Genomic DNA, 22481 nt, shown 5'->3' on the forward strand with positions numbered 1-22481 from the left:
TGACATAATGCACGAGGAATTAATCTAAAAAAAACAATTCACAGAGATACAGTAAATATGTACAGCGTCTGTTGTGTAATTTTACAGCCTGACGTGTAGTTCTGGCACCAACAATCATGTGAATCAACAGATCTCCGGCTAAACTCCAGCGTTTAACAATGGAAATTCAGCCAGGGCTGCCCATGTCAATGACTCAGAGAATCTACAGCTAAATCAATGCGGGGAGATGATGTTTGGTTGTTAACATGGTTAAACCGGCATCACCGTCCTACTGTGAGACTGAACACGTTATAAATGGCTACAAAGCCTCTCTCTCTACGGTTACTGCAACGACCTTGACCCATAATCCCCTGTACGGTAGACCAGTCACTGACCACCTAGATTTGCTGATGAGATCATCACTCTGGGAATTGTCTGTAGATTTCCTTCTTTGCACAAGAATGCACAGACTGGAGAAAGACCTTCCACTTAGCTAAAGGATGGGTTTGATGTCCTCTGGGATTAAGGGAGGGGTGGGGGGGTTACCTTCCTTTGCCAACAATAAAATCCAAGACATAGTCTAGAATCCTATGTGTAGACGCATGCTCCACAATATTGCTCTAGAATGCTCCAAAGCGTAGAGGTCGTACAGAAAGGTCATCCAATATTACTCAACTTGTGCATGTTCTCTTATACCCCATTCCTACTGCACCAAAATCCCGGATTTTTGCCGGGGCGAGCTCAAACGACCCGGGTCTTGGTGCAGTATGAATGATGGTACAAGTCAAAAATCCCAGGTCTAAAAACCCGGGTCTTCAACCCGGGATTTATCGAGGGGTAATTCCCGGGTCGGAGCCGGGTTGCCTGCACTATGAATGGTGCAACCCGGGTTTTTCAACCCGGGTTGCACAGAAAACAAGCTGATTGGCTGTCTGCCTGTCTCTGGAGGATGATGTCATCGGTGGGAGCCCGTGGAAGATTCGAGAAGGAGTTTAGGAGAAATGGTGGATGGTGGAGTGCAGATGAAGCTGAAGCAGAATCAGAGTTTGTTGGAGAATGAAGGCCATGATGAAAAGTAATGTGGTAAACAATAACCACCCACTTTTGCATCATCTTTATGCGTCAAAAAACCAGTCACCTTTCAATGACATCACCCTTTTTCAGCCAATGAAAACTGCTCTGGTGATGACTCCCACAAATTGCCAGGGCACAGACTTGTGCAGTATGAATGGGGTCAACCAAGGAAATTCCCGGGTCCGAGGTGCAGTATGAATGGTGTTTCTGAGCTGGGACGCTCCGAGCCCCGGCAAAAACCCGGCTTGAAAAACCCGGGATATTGCCAGGGCGGCAGTATGAAAGCGGTATAATACACTCATAATGACAGAAAAGGACCCAATGATTTTATTTCAAGTGCGAGTGTGATTCCAAACCAGCTTTCATCTTCTAGATTGGACAATATACCGACCAACAGAAGCTGTTCAGTGACTGCATTGTCTCTTAGAGGGGCACCATCTTGCACTAACGACCCCTTGTGCTTATAGGTGCGGATCAGCGGCGTTAATGCACCGGCGCAGTACAGTAAGGGCGCCGAAACTTGTTAGCCACGCTCATTTGCATTTTGTTTTGTATTACACGGATCTGGAATCCGATAGCTACTAACATAAACGGTGCAAGTTTTGGAGTTGGTGACGACAAATGACACAGGTTTGCCCCAGACTCCATATCCGCTAGGTTTAAGGTTGCACGTATCTTTAGGTGCGTGCAACTCTAAACACAAACCTGCAAACACACCAATGCATCTTTGTTCATACGCAATTGGGACACCTCCGCGGCCCAGAGGGGGCAGTGATTTAGTAAGCTGTACCGATATTCATAAACACCAGACTATCATTTCACCAAGAACTAGCGACATCTCTATGGCAGGTTTACGGCAAGAAATAAAGTAAATAATATAAGGATTGTCTGGCAAGCCTAGGACAAGACGAATCTGCAGACACAAAGAAAGTTTATTGTTTGAGTCAGAGAGACGGGTGAGCAATGCAGGAAAAATAAATTCAGAGGGAAAGGGAACGAGGGTCCTGAATTCTGTCAGATTTATAAAAGCTGAAAGATTTGTATCTTTACTGTCAGTCTGAGGTAAATGGGGAACTAGGTCATCAACCGCGTCAGGAAAAATGTCATGTTGTAAATATACTATTCTCATTTTCCACTAAAGACATTGTATGAAGTCTAGTGGCTGCTAGAACAGTCAATCCAACTATTGTGGGTTTGTGAAACGTGGTCTTATCATAACACAAGGATGACCAGTTATAACGCAGCTATGAATACACTGTTACCTACGAATAGATATATTTTGTGCAGAAATATACGAATCCACATTCAACAGAAAACACACAGGAAGCGAGATTACAACTATTACTATTTTTTGAACTCCAAAACACCTCCCTGGTTTATATCTGGAAGATGTAATTTGAGGCCTCCTATGGTGCTTTGACCCTCATTCTCCACAGAGCTCTCTGTCCACTAATAATCCGGCTAATTGTCAATTTCACAGCTCACCAGCCCTTAAAAAAGCAAAATAAACTGAACAGTGATTTATTGCAGAGCAGAGGAGATAAACCTTGGGGGGCTTAATACACTGATTAACCCCTTCAGTGACGTGTCCCACTCGTCCTCAGCACTGACGGCGTCCGAAGAATACACAATACTACTTACCTGTCACTCACCGGTACTTCCTGTGGGGATGAGGGGAGAGTCGCATACTGATGACATCATTGCGCCAGCATTTGATGATGTCATTGAGTGAGCAGCACTCAGAGACTTCACTGCATTCTAATCCTTGCACCTACAGATTCAAGGGGGCCCTCGTTTCAAATAGGGGAGTCCCCTCTTTCAAACACTTTGGCCTCTTAGAAGTTTTATTTTGTGATCATTGTGTGACCGCCAGACATTAGCACCCTACAATACAGACAGCATGAAGAAGTCCAGTGATAAGGGCTCATATTCCCCCATCCTGGATTCCATAAATTCAGGGGTACACTCTTTTGATAGATGGGAGTACCCTCTTTCAAATGATGTAGCCCCTTAGTAATTATTGTCTGGTGATCACCAAACCGTACCACCCAGTAAGCATTAAGAAGTCCATGTGGGGTGGGGAATATAATGTCCAGATCTCACCTATCCTGGCTCAAATAAACTCAGGGGTACACTCAGATTTTATAATGAAAACCTCTATGTAAAATTCGTCTTTTTGTTGCTTTGAAAGGGTGGTTTGATGCCAAAGGAAAAACCACAAAAAATGTTTTCGTGGTATTAAGAAAAAGAAAATACACACACTGCCTTGTAGTTTCAATTAAGAAACCTTTTTTTTCCATTTTGGGGTATATTGTTTTGGCACTGACAGGAGGTACAGGCTAGCTAATGGTTTTTTCTGGAACAAAAATCAAAATATAATTTGTGTGGGTACCGCATATTACGGATATTGATGTTAGAATGTGACCAGCCCTAATCGGCTCAGCACAGGGGATAGTAAAGCCTCAGCGGCAAAGGGGTTAAAAATAGTTTACAAGGAAATAAATTATAAGACCCCGAATCACCGGTCGGGCCGAGTGACAGGATCGCAGTTCTGATTTACCACGCATGTAAGCGCCAAACCTGATGACAACTTGTCCAACTGAGTTTATGGCGCATTAGTGGTGGATAACAACGGCATACGCGGATCAATACTGAATATTCTCTGACCATAGTCGTTGCTGTTACCATCTATGTGTCCCGTCCCGTCCCCCCCCCTTATTATTTGTGGATTATAATTATAAAGGGATGATTGTATAAAAGTGTTCTGGTTACTAGTTTGTAATTTATCATCTCACAATACAACAGCTTGGAGGAGTGGCCTAATGGTGGGGGATAGGTGTGACAGCATTGGGGGCGGGGCATCATGTCATTAGGGGAGTGGTCAAGCTGAGAGAGAGAGAAGACAAAAAGAGTGATCGACGGCTCCCTAACTCAACTATTATGTACATATATAAATAAATGGTGATGATGATGATGATACCCCTGTATTGGGCACAATTAAGCAGAGACCATTTTTAAGGTTAGTGCCCCTTTAAGATGTTTTGGCCAATCAAGGCAGCGACTCACCAGGGAGTACCAACATTCTAATCTTTCAAATAATTGTGTTTCGATGATAGCGTGAGCTCTGTTGGGTAACGTAACGTGTATCCTTCCTTGTTTCACATGCTGAGGTTTCTCCTGTCATTCAGTCAGTCAGTAATGTACAAATGAACATTTTGTTCTGTGTTACAACAATATTTCATGCGTTCACGGACAGATGGTTTATTTTTCTGGTCCTATCCGGGGCCAATCAGCAATGTCATCCGGCTGCTTATTTGGCAAACAGACGTTACAGCCATATTGCTCAGATCCTGAGTTTCGTTTGACCCCTAATTAATCTCAATTAACTCTTAAAAGTCCAGAAAGGTTGTGACAGGGCCGGCAGACTGTTGCCTAGGGCAGAGGTAGGAGACCTATGTCTCAGCATTACTGACAGTGCAAGCAGGGACACGAAGCCAGCTGAAGAGCAGACTGTGATATAACCACATTATGCAGGTTCTGCAGTGTATATTACCACTGTAATCATCTGCAGCGTTAGGTAGCTCTATACAAATAAAAACATCAATCCCACTATCTGAGATAAGATGACTGCAGCGGGATAATACTGCGTTTATCGCACACGGGCACCGTATGCAGCTGCCGTGTGGAATACCGACACAAGGGGATAACAACTTATATCCTGCAAACCAATAAGTCACCGCTTGTACCGGCATCTAAAGCAGATGTTGCTGCATGATCAGATCCTTTCTTCTAACCCATTTGCCAGTTATGACGTGCCACGGGCAAACACTCTTAATGGTGGTCAGATGTGGTCTGCCAATTCGGAAAATTGCTAACGAGTGCACTGTGTGTATGGAGGCAAAGTGATCGTTACTGACTATTCCAAACAAAATGATTGGAATCCATGGGGACACTGGCATGTGAGCGGGGTCATTGGTCAACTACATTGAATGGTGCCCTACGGGGCAAGCAGGACTGGAGTGACGTAGCAGTGCTTTCCATCATCACTAAGCAACAAACTTATAGCTGTGGCCCAATCCGCTCCTGTGCAGGAGAATACTCCACTCCGCTCTCTGCTGCCCTCTAGATCACATGAGACCAGCGCCGCTCTCTGCCGCCCTCTAGGTAATGTGAGGCCCAGCGCCGCTCTCTACCGCCCTCTAGGTAACGTGAGGCCCAGCGCCGCTCTCTGCCGCTCTCTAGGCAACGTGAGGCCCAGCGCCGCTCTCTGCCGCCCTCTAGGCAACGTGAGGCCCAGCGCCGCTCTCTGCCGCCCTCTAGGCAACGTGAGGCCCAGCGCCGCTCTCTGCCGCCCTCTAGGCAACGTGAGGCCCAGCGCCGCTCTCTGCCGCCCTCTAGGCAACGTGAGGCCCAGCGCCGCTCTCTACCGCCCTCTAGGCAACGTGAGGCCCAGCGCCGCTCTCTGCGGCCCTCTAGGCAACGTGAGGCCCAGCGCCGCTCTCTGCCGCCCTCTAGGCAACGTGAGGCCCAGCGCCGCTCTCTGCCGCCCTCTAGGCAACGTGAGGCCCAGCGCCGCTCTCTGCCGCCCTCTAGGCAACGTGAGGCCCAGCGCCGCTCTCTGCCGCCCTCTAGGCAACGTGAGGCCCAGCGCCGCTCTCTGCCGCCCTCTAGGCAACGTGAGGCCCAGCGCCGCTCTCTGCCGCCCTCTAGGCAACGTGAGGCCCAGCGCCGCTCTCTACCGCCCTCTAAGCAACGTGAGGCCCAGCGCCGCTCTCTACCGCCCTCTAGGCAACGTGAGGCCCAGCGCCGCTCTCTGCCGCCCTCTAGGCAACGTGAGGCCCAGCGCCGCTCTCTGCCGCCCTCTAGGCAACGTGAGGCCCATCGCCGCTCTCTAGGCAACGTGAGGCCCAGCGCCGCTCTCTGCCGCCCTCTAGGCAACGTGAGGCCCAGCGCCGCTCTCTGCCGCCCTCTAGGCAACGTGAGGCCCAGCGCCGCTCTCTGCCGCCCTCTAGGCAACGTGAGGCCCAGCGCCGCTCTCTAGGCAACGTGAGGCCCAGCGCCGCTCTCTGCCGCCCTCTAGGCAACGTGAGGCCCAGCGCCGCTCTCTGCAGTCCTCTAGGTAATGTGACACCCAGCGCTGCTCTCTACTACATAATATACTGCCCAGTGCCATTCCACACTGCTCTGTAATAACATAACCAGGTGCCTGATTGCACATTTGACGCTAGGGTCCTACCTGCGTGCAGGAGGGGACAGGACGCCAAGTGTTTGGCTTTAGAATATGTGCAGCGATTACCAGATGACCTCTGTATGACCATGACCATATACCGGCTCCTGTACCGAATAGTCCGAGGCTGCAGGGCAGACAGTCACACAGAACACATTATCGTTAGAGGTGACTGCCAAAATCCATGTGCTGGACACCAGCCAACCAAAGCCGGCTAAGGTCAGTGCACCCAGTCAATGGGATAATTATCCAATGTTGTTTTGAAATGCTCAGAACGGTAAAACCAGGTTTCTATGAGAACGCGACAGACGCCTCTTACCATGAGCAGACAGTGACTAATTCCCCTAAAATCACTAGATAAACAGGTGATGTAAAGGTGCAGGAGTCACTCCAGTCATTTACCCTCATTAATGCTGATTATCCGCTTTCAGTTACAATGTAACACTGTGAGACACAATATTCTTGTTACGGTTACATATGTCACTCCGATGTATTACCCATCATGCAATGGGCAATGTGTGAAGATGCGGATTGTGCACACACAGGTTATCCAGGGATAAAGGACCATACGACGGTGTGATGGTAGATTCAGGTTCATCTCTGGAATAGGAAGTAGCACGAAAATACTTTTGTCATTTAAATACAAAATGACGCAGTTCTTGATGAATCCCGTCATCGAGGTTCCCCTGTTCCGTCCACTTTGCTCGGAAGGTACCTGGAATTGGAGTGTTTCCCGGACATTCTGGGACAACGACGCGATTAACGTAATAAGAGATAGTCTGATAATAGCTCTATAACAATGTAACACCTCCCCTTATATATTTGGGATAACGACCTTTTCACACCTAACACTCGGACCTTCTGTAGAACACCCGGGGGGGGGGGGGGGGGGGGGGGGGGGGGGACACCGGCTGGAAAACTGTTATTCAGTTTGTGACCTTATACGAATATACTGTATATATTCATATACTTTCTCATTTTTGTGGCTTTATTACACTATATCTCCAGGAGCTGCTGTAGAAGAACATGTGGGGGAGTGAGGGGGCCACATGTCAACGACCAGGTATGTACAAGGTTAAGACATCCACTAGACAGCGAAGGTTTAGCTGTCAGCTTGTTATCTGTTATCAGGAAGAAAGAATATTCTATTGTGACTTGTACCAATTGCTACTTCAAAACACATCATCTTAAAGATAGGAGTACAATGTAACAGGTTACCGAGGCCGGGGAATGCAATTCAGCTTATCGGAAACAGGGACAGTATACAGCGTGAAGATTCGCTTGTGTCACAAGAACAATAAGCTAACATTGATGTCTGCAGCTGGATCACTTAGAAATAACTTATTGTATAAATGGATTTTAATTAGTGGTGCAGTGCAGCAATGTACATCATTGCAAATGTACTGATTTTTGTATGGGAAATGTATTGATTTCTGAGGCTGAGTATGCTGGAGGAAGTTTGTCTTTGTGTAACTTCTGAAGGAAGTCCCGTGCTGATTAAGTCTTTTCATCTTACAGTGACCAACACATCTTTATAACCTGAATGCACAGAAGACAGGGAGCCTATCTGAATAATGTAACAGCAAGTAATTTAGGAAATCACATATTGATGTGAATTTGGTTAAGTTTAAATTGCGTTAAATTCAAGTTTGAAGTATATATCGCATCCTGATGCCAAGCATTGAATGTAATATCTCAGACTTTGTGGTGCCAGCTAGGATCAGCGGGCTGGGTTAACCCCTGCCAACTTATCAGAAACAGAATATAAAGAGCTGTGTTTTGTATTTCTACTGTAGTATACCATCTGTACTTCTGGGATATCACTAGTACCTTCAACTAGTATGTAAAGGTCCTTATCAGGACTCTTGAGCAATAAACCATCACTGCTTGAAGATTCTGCCTGAGACTATTGTCTGCTGTATCCTGTGACCAGCATATAAGAGTTTAGACTCTAATTTGTTCCCAGCTGTCCTGTGTTGAACCCAGCGTCTCTGTGTCTGCCCGCTACCCAGTAGTCCTAGAAAGTGGTCAGGATGTAGCAACCAGCCCACAGCAAAGAGGCGCTGCAGCAGCTATACCAGCTACCCAGACGTACGCGGTTCTAGGAACCGGTGAAAGAGCCTGGTGGTGGCAGCCCTGTCCTCCTACGACTGTTGTGCGGTTGGCATTTGCAGTCGGCGAGTGTCTGGTGGCGAGGTGACAGTGGTCAGTAACGACTCTTACTGATGGTGAGAAAGAAACCAGATAAACTGTAAATACATCCGCCCTTCCCCCACAGAACATGTGGCACAGTAAGCCCATCCGGTCGCACTGTAAAATGTTTGTGATTTTTCAATTGAAAAAGATGAATTTCCTTATTTTATCATCATCATTTATTTATATAGCGCCACTACTTCCGCAGCGCTGTACAGAGAACTCATCCACATCAGTCCCTGCCCCATTGGAGCTTACAGCCTCAATTCCCTAATATATACACACACACACACACACACACACACACACAGAGACACTAGGGTCAATTTTGATAGCAGCCAATTAACCTACCAGTATGTTTTTGGAGTGTGGGAGGAAACCGGAGCACCCGGAGGAAACCCACGCAAACACAGGGAGAACATACAAACTCAAATGTATATTTCCAGGACAGAACTAACACTGTTTGATAATTGGTTTTGGATCTGAATCGGTTTCTTTTCTTCTCCACACATGAACCAATAAGTGTCCAATCACATAAAATGCCTAAACTGATTGAGAAGATTGACTGTATCTGTGCAGCTCTATATACAATCCCAATACTTGGGGGCTTGGGGGAGAGGGGTCACTTCAAACAAACAGTTGTGGCAGTTTATTTTGCTAAAGACTGAGCCGCAGCCCAATCAGAACTCTTGGCGAGTAATCATCACTGCGTCATAACCGTGACATCACAATGTGGAGAAGACGGACAGTGGTACACCAGAGACCAGTGTTGGTGCCTCAACAGCTCCTAGGCAATTGACAGACTACAGTCTCATAATAATGGCCCCGCCCACAAAATGGCTGCCTGCAGTTTGTGTAGGTAACAGGTGTGTGTACTTTAATTCCTTCTTTGGATAATTACAACTGTGGTCAGCTAAATAAAAGGGACTACGGGCCTCAGATTTTGCATTTACCAGGCATTGCATACTAGAGAGCCATCTAGTATCCCGGCCAAGTATGAGGAATTATACAAGGCATGTTAGTACATAGTAATTCAGTGTTTCCCTAACCGAGCAGCCTTCTTATGAGGGGTCCTGTAACGTGCCTGGGGGCAATAACTTCTAAAATCAGCCACCAGGACACTAATCACCCAGAGCTGAGTATTTAGGTCAGTGGAGAGACATACGGTGACATCTTCGTATCTCGCCCTGTTATCTGTGAAAATCGCAGGTGTTGCCACAAGTGTCTGGAGGAGAAGGGAACGGACGCAAAGTACGGACAGCGAGTGAGAGACAAATTGGTGGAGACTGAGGAAAACGGACAACGTGTAAAAACAAGAAATGTGGGGTGAGATCGGGGTGTGAAAAAGAGAGAGATATAATGGACGGATTATTAGAGGTCATGTAGTGATGGAGAATAAAATAAGATGTAAATGGGAAAGGAGGCTATTATCACTCTCCTCTTATGTATACAGCACTGACATATCGGGAGTGCTGTACTATCAGAGGTTATTAGTCTGGTACGTTGGAGCTTACAATCTACTTTCCCTAACACAGACACAGTAATTATATATATATATATATATATATATATATATATATATATATATATATATATATATATATATATCAGCCCTAAAGAGGTTTCCTGAGAGCAAAAGACTTGTTGAAAAAATCTAAAAGTCTGTGATGAATAGGAGGCATAAGAGGGGACAATGGGAAATATTCTGAATGTCATCAGCATTGTCCATATACAACTGAATAAATATCGGTGTTACGCTCTCTCCCAGGGCTGACATCCTCCTCACCACACGGTACATCTATGAGATAATATTTGGTTTATTAACACATAGCACTATGCACTTTTTTGTTTGTCTGGTTTTTCTTGTTGGTTTTTTTTTTGAGACATGTACCAAGGCATTTGGGCGAGGCCCTTACGGGAAAACCCCTCTCCCCGAGTTTTTCGGAACCTGCCTCCTTATGGTGAGATCTGAAGATCCAGTTCCCTAAGAGGAGCATTGGCCAAACTCAGGTAGTAAGAGGCCTACCCTAGCCCTGTGAGGGAGGTATGCCAGAAGACACTTACCCCCTAGGGGACCATTAAGCTCCGGGGTCGGGGCTGACAGCTTTGGCGAAGGGGAACAAGACGACCATTATCCTTACAAGGGGCCTTTTGACTCGGGGGGGATAGAGAAGAACGTGGCCCAAGCCCCCACCAGGTGGGTTCTCCAGCGGTCAGCCAGGGACAGTCCAACTGTGATATCACCATCAGACCATTCCCTGCGATGACTTCTCTGCGGGCTGCTGGGTACACGGCACTAATTACCCATAAACCTTCAGGCTGTCCTGTGCAATTACACAATCCTGGTTTGATAAAAACAAGCTTATGGTCTATGAAATAACAACTAATCTTATAATGCAGCCTGAACAACGTGCACGTTGCAGACAAGGTGAATTTAATGTTTGATAAAGAACAGGGCAACAGACGGGGAAACAGTGACCCATATTAATGAGACAAGGTCCCTCCAGGTTACAGGACGCACAGAACGGCGCAGTTTGCTTTATACGCTTGGAAGTGTGTCACGGGTAATTACCACTGCTGTGATCAGTCACGTCTACTCTCGAACTTACTTTCGGAAACTTGTGACCTGAAACAATGCGGGAACTGGTAACTCAAATCCAGTTAACTTGTGTTCCGCTCGAGGGGTTCCACACGTAACACATGGAAAGGAGAACGGAGATGCAGCCTCTAGACCGCAGGTATGTAAACTCTCAATGACCCCACACACGTAGGAGATACCGGGGCGCAGGTACTGGGATGACAACAATTTGCTGGAATCAGATGGTTTGTTCAATGGTCACCATCCGTCATGTGACCAGGGGGTGGGAGGCAATTTTTGGAGCACAGATCTACAGGTATGGGGGCAAGTGTAACTGGTGCTTGTTGCAAAAAATAAATAACTAAAGTAAACCCCTAGAAGTCATATCATCATCATTAATTTATATAGCGCCAACAAATTCCGTAGTGCTTTACAATTGGAAACATACTGTTAGGAACCCCTCCAACCGGCACAACACAACCCGGAATCTACTCTGCCAGTCAGGTGTTCACTGGAGCCCCTGATGGTGAGGACAGACTGGGCCGCAGACTGGCAGAGGGTCGTGAAGTGCGTACCGGCTGGGGAGAACCCAGGCAAGAAGAGTCAGGTCCACGCAGAGGTCAAGGCCGGCAGCAGACAACAGTATCGATGGAAAAGCTGAGGTCAGGGGTCACAGGCAGATAGCAGAACGGGTAGACAGGTTCGGGATCAGGGTCACAGGAAACACAAGCGAAGTCCAATTCAAGCCAAGGGTCATACACGGGGAGTCAAATAGAGATATCAGGATACAGGATCAGGAACTAGCAGGTCAGCAGACTGGAGCACAGAAGCTATAACCGGCAATGAGGCAGCAGACCTCATTGCCTTAAATACAGACAAGGACCAATCGGCAGTGGAAGACACTCCTGCAGAGTAATTACAAGTATCCAGCAGGGCCAATCAGGGCTTGTCCCTGAGCTACCCAGTTGCAGGCTAATGCCTGATAATCAGCCCTATAGACTGGCTATTAATGCGCATGCGCCCGGCTACCAGCACCGCCGGGACGCAGCGCTAATGAACTAGCGTCCGGCCATTGCCCTGGTGACGGCCGGACAGGAGGAGGAAATGACGTCCCGGTCGTCAAGGTGACGGCCGGGATGCTGGGGCACATGGGAAGCGAGCCGCGGCGGCTGTGAGTACCGCCGCGGCTCGTGACACAAACATTAATAAAACAATACTGGGTAATACATACAGACAGAGAGGTAAGAGAACCCTGCTCACAAGCTTACAATCTATAGGACAATGGGAGTTTGAAACACAAGGTCATGTGCTACATCATATTGCACAATGGACCAGCTAGAATGCAAAGGTAAATGTACTGAGTGGGCTGTGTGTGTGGCAATGTTGATCAGAGGGTTGTTGTCTTGTGTTAGCTGTGTAGAGGGTGGTAATAGGGTAACCTAGGGAGATTAAGATGCTGGTTGAGGAATATTATAAGCTTGCCTGAAGAGGTGGGTTTTCAGAGAACGCTTGAAGGTTTGAAGACTAGAGGAAAGTCTTATTGTGCAGCCCGAAAAAAGTCCTGTAACTGGGAATGGGAGAAAGTGATGAGAGCGGAAGAGCATATTTACCAAAGATGTATCGTGCTGTAATCATCACATCAGGGACAAGTTTTCTCTGCCTAAAATGTGCAAATTGTTTTGTGCAGAGCATTGCTCTGTTCCCATATTAATGTGCAGAGCATCACGGATGCGGGCGGGCACAGAGTCAGGTTCATTTCCTTCTTGGAGTGACGGAGGGAGGCGATTGGCGACGGTAAGACGCTGTTATCCGCAACGCTTGAGAAAACAAGAGTTGGTCGTTAGTAAATTAATTTGCACAGAATCAAAAGTTGAAACTATATTTCCAGTTGCCATTATCCCAGTTTTATATACATCACAGGGAAGAATCGGGTGACGTAAAACTGAATATCCGATTCTGTAGATTGTTGTTCTTTGGATCATCAAATGTTCCTGTGAGTAAAAGTGATGCTGAAAGACAGCGATTGATGAAGAAATTTGGACGAGACATAAGGACATTTTGTTTGCACTGACGGCACTTTGGGTACACGAGCCAGAACGTAATGGGATTAGAGGTAATCCTGAGTAGGTGGCTCTGCACTGATAACCCTGCAATAGGGCAGAAAGAGCTTTTACCCTGTTGGATTCTATTTCTTATCGGAGGCTAAATGGAAGATGACATCGCAGGATAAATACATTTTGTTGTTCGTGTCTGTGCAGGTTCCCAATAGTTATAAAGGTTCAACACAAATAACTACAGCTCTGCTCAGTAATAAGGACGGAGAGGTCCTCATCAGCATCGCTGCGGATTAGGTGCCAGACACCAATGTGTAAACAGACGGGCGCGGTCTGCGTTTGGGAGACGTCACGTCTGACATTGACTTGTGGGAGCAGAACGAGGACTGAACCACACACAGTGACGTCCTATATACAACGCTTCAGTTCTAAAGCGTTAAAGAGGATTACAGATGGCAAGCTGCTTGGTTGGTAGACAATGTAAAGATGGAGAATAATATAATCCCAGAGTGCACAACGTGACTCTAGACATGGGGAGATGACTCGGAAGGTCCAGGGGACATTACGAAGCCTCTTCACCTGGTCGAGGAGGGTGGGAGGAGAGAAAAGGTTGTTCTGTTCTCTGGTTTTATGGATCTGGGAGTGACGGTTGTAGCGTTTCCACAGAGTCACTACAAGAGTCCAGCACATGTCCTTATATCTTCTGTATGATGAACGTAAATTCAGGCAGAAGACAGAATACGTTCAGATCACAGGGGGGACGAAACTTTACACCCCCCTTGAACAAACCACCATAAACATTCATTAAGGAGTTCTGTTAACTTCAAAATACAAATGTTGTCATTTTCAATCATTATTACATTTACCAACAAAGTAGATACCAATAATTTAGACTTTTGCATCAAGAAAATTGGCATATTTTAAACTACCTTCATAGAAACATATGACGGCAGATAAGAACCGCTTGGCCCATCTAGTCTGTGCATATTTACACCTATGGTAACCTCAAACCCTGTTTGATCCTTAGTTCTTTATAAGAATATCCTTATGTCTATCCCAAGCATGTTTAAATTGCTGTACTGTATTATCCTCTACCACCTCTGACGGGAGGCTATTCCACTTACCCACTACCCTTTCTGTGAAGTAGTTTCCTCTGAACCTACTTCCCCCAGTGTCAGTTCATGTCCTCGTGTTCTAATACTTCTCTTCCTTTGTAGAATGTTTCCCTCCTGTACCTTGTTATAACCCTTGATATATATGAAAGTTTCTATCATGTCCCCCGTTCCCTTCTCTGCTAAAAACTATACATACATAATAAGATCTTTTAGTCTTTCCGGGTAAGTTTTGTGCTGTAGGCCATGCACCATGTTTGTTGCCCTTCTTTGTACAGTCTGTAATGTATTTATATCCTTCTGGAGATACGGCCTCCAGAACTGTACACAGTATTCTAGAAGAGGCCGTACAATGACCTATACCTTTATTTTCCTACCTCCAAAACTTGGTGCCTAATACAGCTGCCTTAGTCGTCCTATTATAGTCTGTATACAGCAAGCTACAAACGACATACTGCAGCCCTAATGGGCGTTCACTCGAGTTAATCCTTATTTCTGCTCTTAAACAAATAAATAATTGACAGAATCAATATTTCTGCTTATTATACATATTGGGAACAATGATAAACAACTTTACGTACAATCAGTAGGGTAGAAAAAGTAGTTAATTTTTCAGTAAAATGCAGTCACTGGAGATAATTCAGTCCGTGACAATGAAATCTGACAACATTAAACAGTGATATTTAAGATAAAAAGAGGATTACCGGATTCCCTTGTTCTGTGCAATGACCTCATAGGAGAGTTTGGACAACGCAGAGATCACCTGAAAGATAAAAACAGAGAGAGTGTAAGTATGGAGCGAGGAGAGAGGTGAGACGGAGAATCACATCATGGAAAGGTCAGATCAATAATAGATAATACCAGTCTGCAATCACTTTTTATCTGGTTCAGACCCCTCCAACTAATCCAAGTGCCACCTCCCCCCAAATACAGCGCTGCAGAATCACTGGCACTATATAAATAAATGGTGATGATGATGATACTTAAAAACAGAATATGGTGTAAAGTTGTTCTATTATTCTCATTTTAAAGAACATTTTCCTATTCTTCCATGGACCGTCGCTTCGTTGGGTGTCAGCTGATTGGATGAGCCACGGTCAGCTGAGATCGGACACAAACACACTCAGCCCCATTATCTCCGGGCCCAGAGGCCGAAGTCACCAGCTGTCAGTAAATTCGCTAACAGTAAATAAAACAAAATAATAATAATAATCTATTTGCTGCCTGTCAGTAAGAAGATAGAGATCCATAAAAAACAAACTAAATATATCATAGTGTTCTCCACCCCAATGATTCTAGGTCTGTAGAGATTTACGAGACTCTTAATTTCAGTCCATAATTACATGGATCCTACAGTCACACAGCCGGACCTCACTGCAGGAAGCGGAGTTCTGTGCAGGGGGAAACACTAACCAAGATTTACAATAAACACAACCAGACCAGTGAGACACAAACCCCACACAATGTACATAAGACGACATTGGGAACCTAACTGTCCAACTATAATCCATTAACCGGCTACTTATTGAGTGGATAGAGAAGGTCTAAGGACACGGTACAAGAGCTATATAACATCAGGTTCATTAGGAAGGACACAACAATGCTTAATTATTAATATTCTATTGTTTAATTGGTAACCTGTGTACATCAACCTGTTATGGTGAAAATAAAGTTTTAATGAAGAAAACCAATGTGTACAAATTATTAAATGGGACAATAAATTGCCCATGTCACCTAAGCACAGTGATGGCATTGTAGAGTTAAATAAATATTCATAAGAATGCAGCCAATCACATCATCAGGAGCCAGTGACATCACTGAGAGTGCAGCCAATCACATCACTAGGAACCAGTGACATCACTCAGAATGCAGCCTATCCCTTCACTAGAAACCAGTGATATCACTGAGAATGCAACCTATCCCTTCACTAGGAGCCAGTGACCTCATAGATATATCAAGGGAAGTGGCCGATTCCTAGTGCAATACAGTCAACCTTCAGTATGGAGGACCACTTTTTTGTACACGGTAGAGGGATAGACAACAGGCCATAATATGATGGAAAAGTTAATAGTGTCGTTGGCGCAGGACTGTGACCATGAATAAGCTCACCCATACTCAGTATAATATACTTATACCACCATTGTCCGGTGCTCACCATAACAACCTCGTAATCAAACTGTGTGCCCACCATACTCTGCCCTGTGCAGAAGCTGGATATGGAGGGGTTACAGAAAACAAACAGGCTATATATATTTTTATTTACATCTGGCAGAGATAATAGATTGCAGGACATTACACACTCAGCTCACTGCTGGTCTTCCACCAACACCTCCATCGCGCCTCATCAGCACATTAATCCGTGGTGGGTGGGAAACGCTCATTAATTATTGTGCGCCAACACCGCTAACGAGCTCATTAAGCAAAAAAGAAAAATGAAATCCGAGGATAGTGAGAATATGTAGATTTAGAGTCAAAGTTCATTTTTAGATATCATCATTCTAGACGTACAATTAGTGTAACAACAACAAGACTGCAGGGAATCTTTAGTTTGAACTAATTAGTTACTTGACGATACTTTAAGGTTTAGTGATGGGTGTTCTTGTGTTATACACCTGCGTAGACACAATGTAACACTTCCTTCTATCCACCCTGTAACAGTGTCAAGTTGTATCTATAACCGACACAGCAGTGATAGGAATCAATGTAACACAGATGAAAAATAAACATTAATCCCCTTTCTATCCATCTGTTGCGCCCGATTAAGTCATCATTTAGGATTTCCGAGCCCTCGTTGCTGAGCACTGGAATAAATACCAGGATGAAAGCTCATCTATTATCAAGAAGAGAGATCACATCAAAGGCAGCTTCTTAGCTGGGTGTCTTGGAAGACAAACATCTCAGGGCTGAGGGTGGCCGACCTCTGGGGCGAGGTGGGTATACATTATACATGAGGACTCCTCAGACTTTATTACTCAACACTTCAATTGCAAAACACAAGTTGTGGGAGATAAAAAGATCCCCCCCCCACGCAGAGAGACATTAAAGATGAGGGTTTCGGTCTCACAAACTGAACTCGTTTAACAGGAAATCCTTGGTACAGTTAACTGTAAGTCACAAAGGACTCGATTCATCTTCGGGTGCAAGTCCCTTTGTGCGCCGTATCATCACTTATTTATATAGCGCCACTGATTCCGCAGCGCTGTACAGAGAACTCATTCACATCAGTCCCTGCCCGATTGGGGCTTACAGTCTAAATTTCCTAACACACATACATACACAGACAGACTAGGCTCAATTTTGATAGCAGCCAATTAACCTACTAGTATGTTTTTGGAGTGTGGGAGGTAACCGGAGCACCCGGAGGAAACCCACGCAAACACAGGGAGAACATACAAACTCCACACAGATAAGGCCATGGTTGGGAATTGAACTCATGACCTCAGTGCTGTGAGGCAGAAGTGCTAACCACTGAGCCACCTGCGTGAAATAGCTCAGGAACGGAATGAACGTAATTGCATGCAATTAGTGCCAGATTACGAACGATACTTATGGCTGCCTACGACTGAACGGCAGAACGGAGGAGAGAAGGAGCGGGCACTGTACGGTAAGGGCGTGCCAGTGTAGAGGTGGTCGACAACATTTGAACCAGCTACGTGGCAGGTCTAAGGGCCGACTGATAGTGATGATTGTCACAGCACAGTCTTTGTATTATAAACTGCACGTATGTGTGCCACTAGAGAGCATAGAACAAGTGTATACAAGTAAGACACTCTAGAAACGCATTGTATGTACAATACGCATTAAGAACATTCTGTTTCATGTATTTATTGTTAAAAAAAAAAGTACAAATATTATATTAATGATTATAGTAATATAAGTTAGTTTAATAAAATATGTTTTGTGCATGCATTCTGATATTTTATTTTGCGCAAATTCACCTGCGTATCCTGCAGTCACTTCTGTGTACATACAGAAAGTAACGTTTAGTAGAGCGCATTTATACCCAGATTCAAATGGTAACACGTGCTGAGATCCGCTTATATTTGAATACGGTCGGAAATCCACTCAAGTTCCGCGTCCGTTTTTGAAACACAAGTTGTGTGCAGGTTGTGTCCCGAGGAACAGGCCTAAAGAGTGCAAATACGTTCAGTCTAGTTTATAAAAATTTATAGATTTTTAAGATATTATCAGTTATAAGATCAGTTACTCCTGTTTCAACTGCAGTGATGTCACAAGTATCACCCACTAAATGGTTAGTGGTTTCAGGGCCGACACCTGTTAATTATAAGAGTACGAATTAACAGACTGTTATAGAACCTCTGCAGTACAAAGCCGGCTGCAAACCAACAGGGAAACATTTAGAAGAAAATAATCGTGTGTGTGTGTGTGTGTGTGTGTGTGTTAGGAAATTTAGACTGTAAGCCCCAATGTGGCAGGGACTGAGGTGAGTGAGTTCTCTGTACAACGCTGCAGAATTAGTGGCGCTATATAAATAAATGATGATGATGGTTAACTTTAAATATGCAAGGGGAGGTCCGCCTTTGGACAACTTTATTTTCTGCTTTCTGTGCAACTTTTGCCAACCACATTGCTGCCTCTTCGCGACGAGCTTTCTGCATTTTTTTTAAAAAATGTTCGACAAATGTTCATTTTCATTACCTTGGGATAAGTCACAACCGGCTAGCTGCATTATTGGGACTGGATAACACACCGGTCCAACCGTAAGATTTAGGGGCAATTACCGCAGCCGGTAGAGTCCTGCCAGGTGTAGAAGCTTTCCGAGCAGGTCAATGCCCCTGAGCAGAGAAAGTCGTCTGAAGGTTCCACTCCACGGACAGCAGACTTTTTTTCCTCTTTTCAACAAATCACGAAATCCGCCAGAAATTTATACATAATGCTAATTTGTAGCCACTATATAATTATCTTTGTTTTCAGCGCGGTCAATAGAGTACAACCCTCTCAAAGAAACATGAACTTTCTTCGTTTGTTATAATTCAGCAACTGAGTTCTTGCAGAAGGTTCATTTTCCTGACCTTGGAGGTAAAACCGTTGGCCCCGAAGGGGCGTCTCTCACGCGTCACGTTCCGCATCCGTTACACACGTATGGAGACAACAAGTGCTTCCATGTCTCAGGGTAATAAGGTTAAAGCTCTCTGATCATTGCTGATGGCTTTACAGATGAGAGAACCACTAGATGAGCATCTGGCTGAGCGGAGACCATCCCAGCGTGATGCATTACATGTAGATCCACAGTCGCATTACACACAGATCCAGAGACATTCTCCAGCCGCAATTAATGAGGACTGTAAAGCTACACCGGTATCGTACATCCAGGGCGGGCTACCGGCCTCCGGGGGGAAATTATTACTTTAACAAATGATTCCGCTTTATGCTCTGGTGTCTTTATGGAGTGAAATACAAGAGAAGATCGTAACTGTGGTCAACAACAACAACAAGAACCACAACAACAACCCAAAAATAATTTTTTAATTACAGTGTTTGAGCCCAATTGTAAAGCGCTATGGAGTATGCTGGTGCTATATAAGTAAATGTTAATAAATATATACAGCCATGGGAATCCTGGACGTGGACGAGAGAGAGAAACACGAGGGGGAAACCAAGAGACAGGAAGACAAAGAAAAGTGGAAGGGAGGCAGAGAATTTCAGAGAGTGTGAGAGAGAAAGACAGCAAGGAAGAGAGTGAGTGAGCGAAGGCGAAAGAGAGTGCATGAGAGAGAGAGAGGCAGGAGGGGATAGAGAGAGAGATAGACAAGAGGGGAGAGGGAGAGAGACAGGAGGGGATAGAGAGAGAGGAGAGGGGTAGAGAGCGAGAGAGGAAGAGAGAGAGGAGAGAGACAGGAGGGGATAGAGAGAGAGGAGAGGGGTAGAGAGCGAGAGAGGAAGAGAGAGAGGAGAGAGACAGGAGGGGATAGAGAGAGAGGAGAGAGAGGGGGAGAGAGGAGAGAGTGAGTCAAGGAGAGTGAGAGCATGACAGAGAGAGTAAATAGAACATGCTAAAAGTATTATCCCCTTTAATTCATATGGCACCAACATATTATGCAGTGCTGTACAAAGAATATTTATTTACACCAGTCTCCGCCTCAGTATAATTTCCCAACCACAAATACACACACAGATTAGAGGCAATTTAGTTAAAAGCCAATTAACTGCAGAGTATATTTTGGGATTGTGGGAGAGAACCAGAGCACCCAGGGGAGACCATACAAATGCCACGCTGGTCAGATTTAGCTCTGTGTAACCCTGCCATCCAAAAACATCTACCTAGAAAAATCTATTTCCCTCTCAGATAACTTTACACGTCCGTCTGCAACATTTACTAAAACTTTAAACACTCGGCTCGCTGGCTTCCACCGATACCTTGCAGAAATGCTTCTATATCATCAGGCAGAGTCGCTGCGCTGCCCTTGGACGAGACACAGCTGGGTTGTGCTCCCCACGCTGTGTACACTGTGATCCTGACAGCAGCTTTGTGTTGTACACAAAGGAAACAAACACACAACTGTGTCTGATAAAACCACCGACAGGACGCCAGGAAGATAAAGTAATGTACTTAGTAAAAGTCACAGGAGGGTTTGAGCAAATCAGTAAGTTGAAGGGGTCTGAAGGTTGGGAAACCATTTAAAAGGTTCCACTGGCAGCTGCCTCTGCTGAATATCACCTCTCGGCATACAGGGGGTGAAATCTCAGCCAGTAAAACTCAATACCCGCCCGTCCTCTTGTCACAGCAAGGACAGGGTTAAAGATCTCATTGTGCTCACTACGGCAATGAAGGACGCAGAGTGAGGATGGATTAAATGGATTCGGCAGCTGGCTGCGAGGAAGCATCCAATATGTATATTGATTTCTGGCAAAGAGTGCGGCTGGGAGGGTAAGAGGAGGAACAGAGACGGAGAAAAGAGAAGGGGAAACCTTTGAAGTGACACTGGCCCCCCCCCCGCTTCCAGCTGACCGCGGGGTATCAATACTTCATTAGTCTACAAAACCTCTCCCCGCGATGGCAGCGCTGCACCGAGAGCGGCCTGATCGTCTCACACTCTCCAGATAATGGAGACGCTCTGCTGAGATCAGGACGAGCCCCAGACGTGCCCAAGAAGACCTCTGTATGATTTATACAAATGATGAATATCAATGGAGTCCGGCAGTACATTGTGAGCCCCCCCTTCCCCCAGGGGACCGAAGCAGAGCACCATTATAACTCTTTATTATAAACATGAAGCAACGCCATCAGAAAGCAAATCTACTTTTAATCACAGTATATGATTTATTTACTAATGGGAACATTTACTGTCGTCTTCTTGGAAACATTTTCTTAAACGTTTATCCTCTCACATCCGCCAGTCTGTAGCAACGTGACTGAATGTTATATATATTAGTTAACAGACAGCCATATGTAGTAGACAGTGGTGAAATGTAATGTCTTGCATTCACCATATTTAAAAGAGCTGTTCACTCAGAAAAGCATTCCTAAGTTGCTCTTCGCACACTGCCTTAATTCGATGAATGTCTGTCGCTTGCCATTAGTCACTGACTTGGCACTATTTCATAAATGAAGAGGAGGGCACCATTTATATTTACCTATGTACACGCTGGCCAAACATCGATCCAAATATGCTCAGTTTTTGGAGTTCTCAGGCCACAAGAGAGATTTGGGGTGTATTTGATAAATGTACCCCTTAACGCCTCTCTGTCCAGAGTTTTGAAGTGGGTGGAGATAGAACAACAACCAGTCAGATCAGAATGCTCACAGCAGTACAGATTATTTCAAGAGATTGGCCACTAATCATCAATAAACTTTCGATTGTCACTGTTGACAGTTTCAGACACACGGGTGCGTTCTGTGGCTTGTTTGACAGCACAGTGCATGTAATGTACATGCCTTGTTATCCGACTGGTATATGCAAAAATCCATCTGTCGGAGGGATCAATGATCCCCATCTTTTACAGAGTTTATCATGCCAATGAATGCACCACAAAGGAAATACAAATATAGAACCTCTTACCCGTCCCTCTGGAATTATCATGAATTATTACATTATATGACATTACCTGAATTATTCTTCTGTATGCAAATAGTGTTTCATGTTCTGACCCCAGTTTACTAGATACAAATTCTGATTTTAGTGAGAAAACCTCAGATCTCGGTATTTTGACGAATGCATCTCAACAACCATGAAATATTAATCTAAAATGAACATTACAAGTAGAATTTCCCAGCTATAAATGCAGTCGGAAAACTGTGCGAG

At 45.1% G+C, this 22481-nt stretch overlaps 1 protein-coding gene across 4 annotated transcripts in view; it reads right to left on the reverse strand.

Annotated features, from left to right (window-relative positions):
- The window catches only part of VAV2 (vav guanine nucleotide exchange factor 2), a 157204-nt gene that overhangs the window by 42646 nt on the left and 92077 nt on the right, over positions 1-22481 (reverse strand). For all 4 annotated transcript variants that reach the window (XM_075185708.1, XM_075185709.1, XM_075185707.1 and 1 more), the window contains exon 3: positions 14922-14980. In XM_075185708.1, the coding sequence (XP_075041809.1) occupies positions 14922-14980 (59 nt within the window). The remainder of the gene's footprint in view (positions 1-14921; positions 14981-22481) is intronic.

Source organism: Mixophyes fleayi, chromosome 9 (assembly GCF_038048845.1).
Source record: "Mixophyes fleayi isolate aMixFle1 chromosome 9, aMixFle1.hap1, whole genome shotgun sequence".
Classification (NCBI taxonomy): Eukaryota; Metazoa; Chordata; class Amphibia; order Anura; family Limnodynastidae; genus Mixophyes; species Mixophyes fleayi.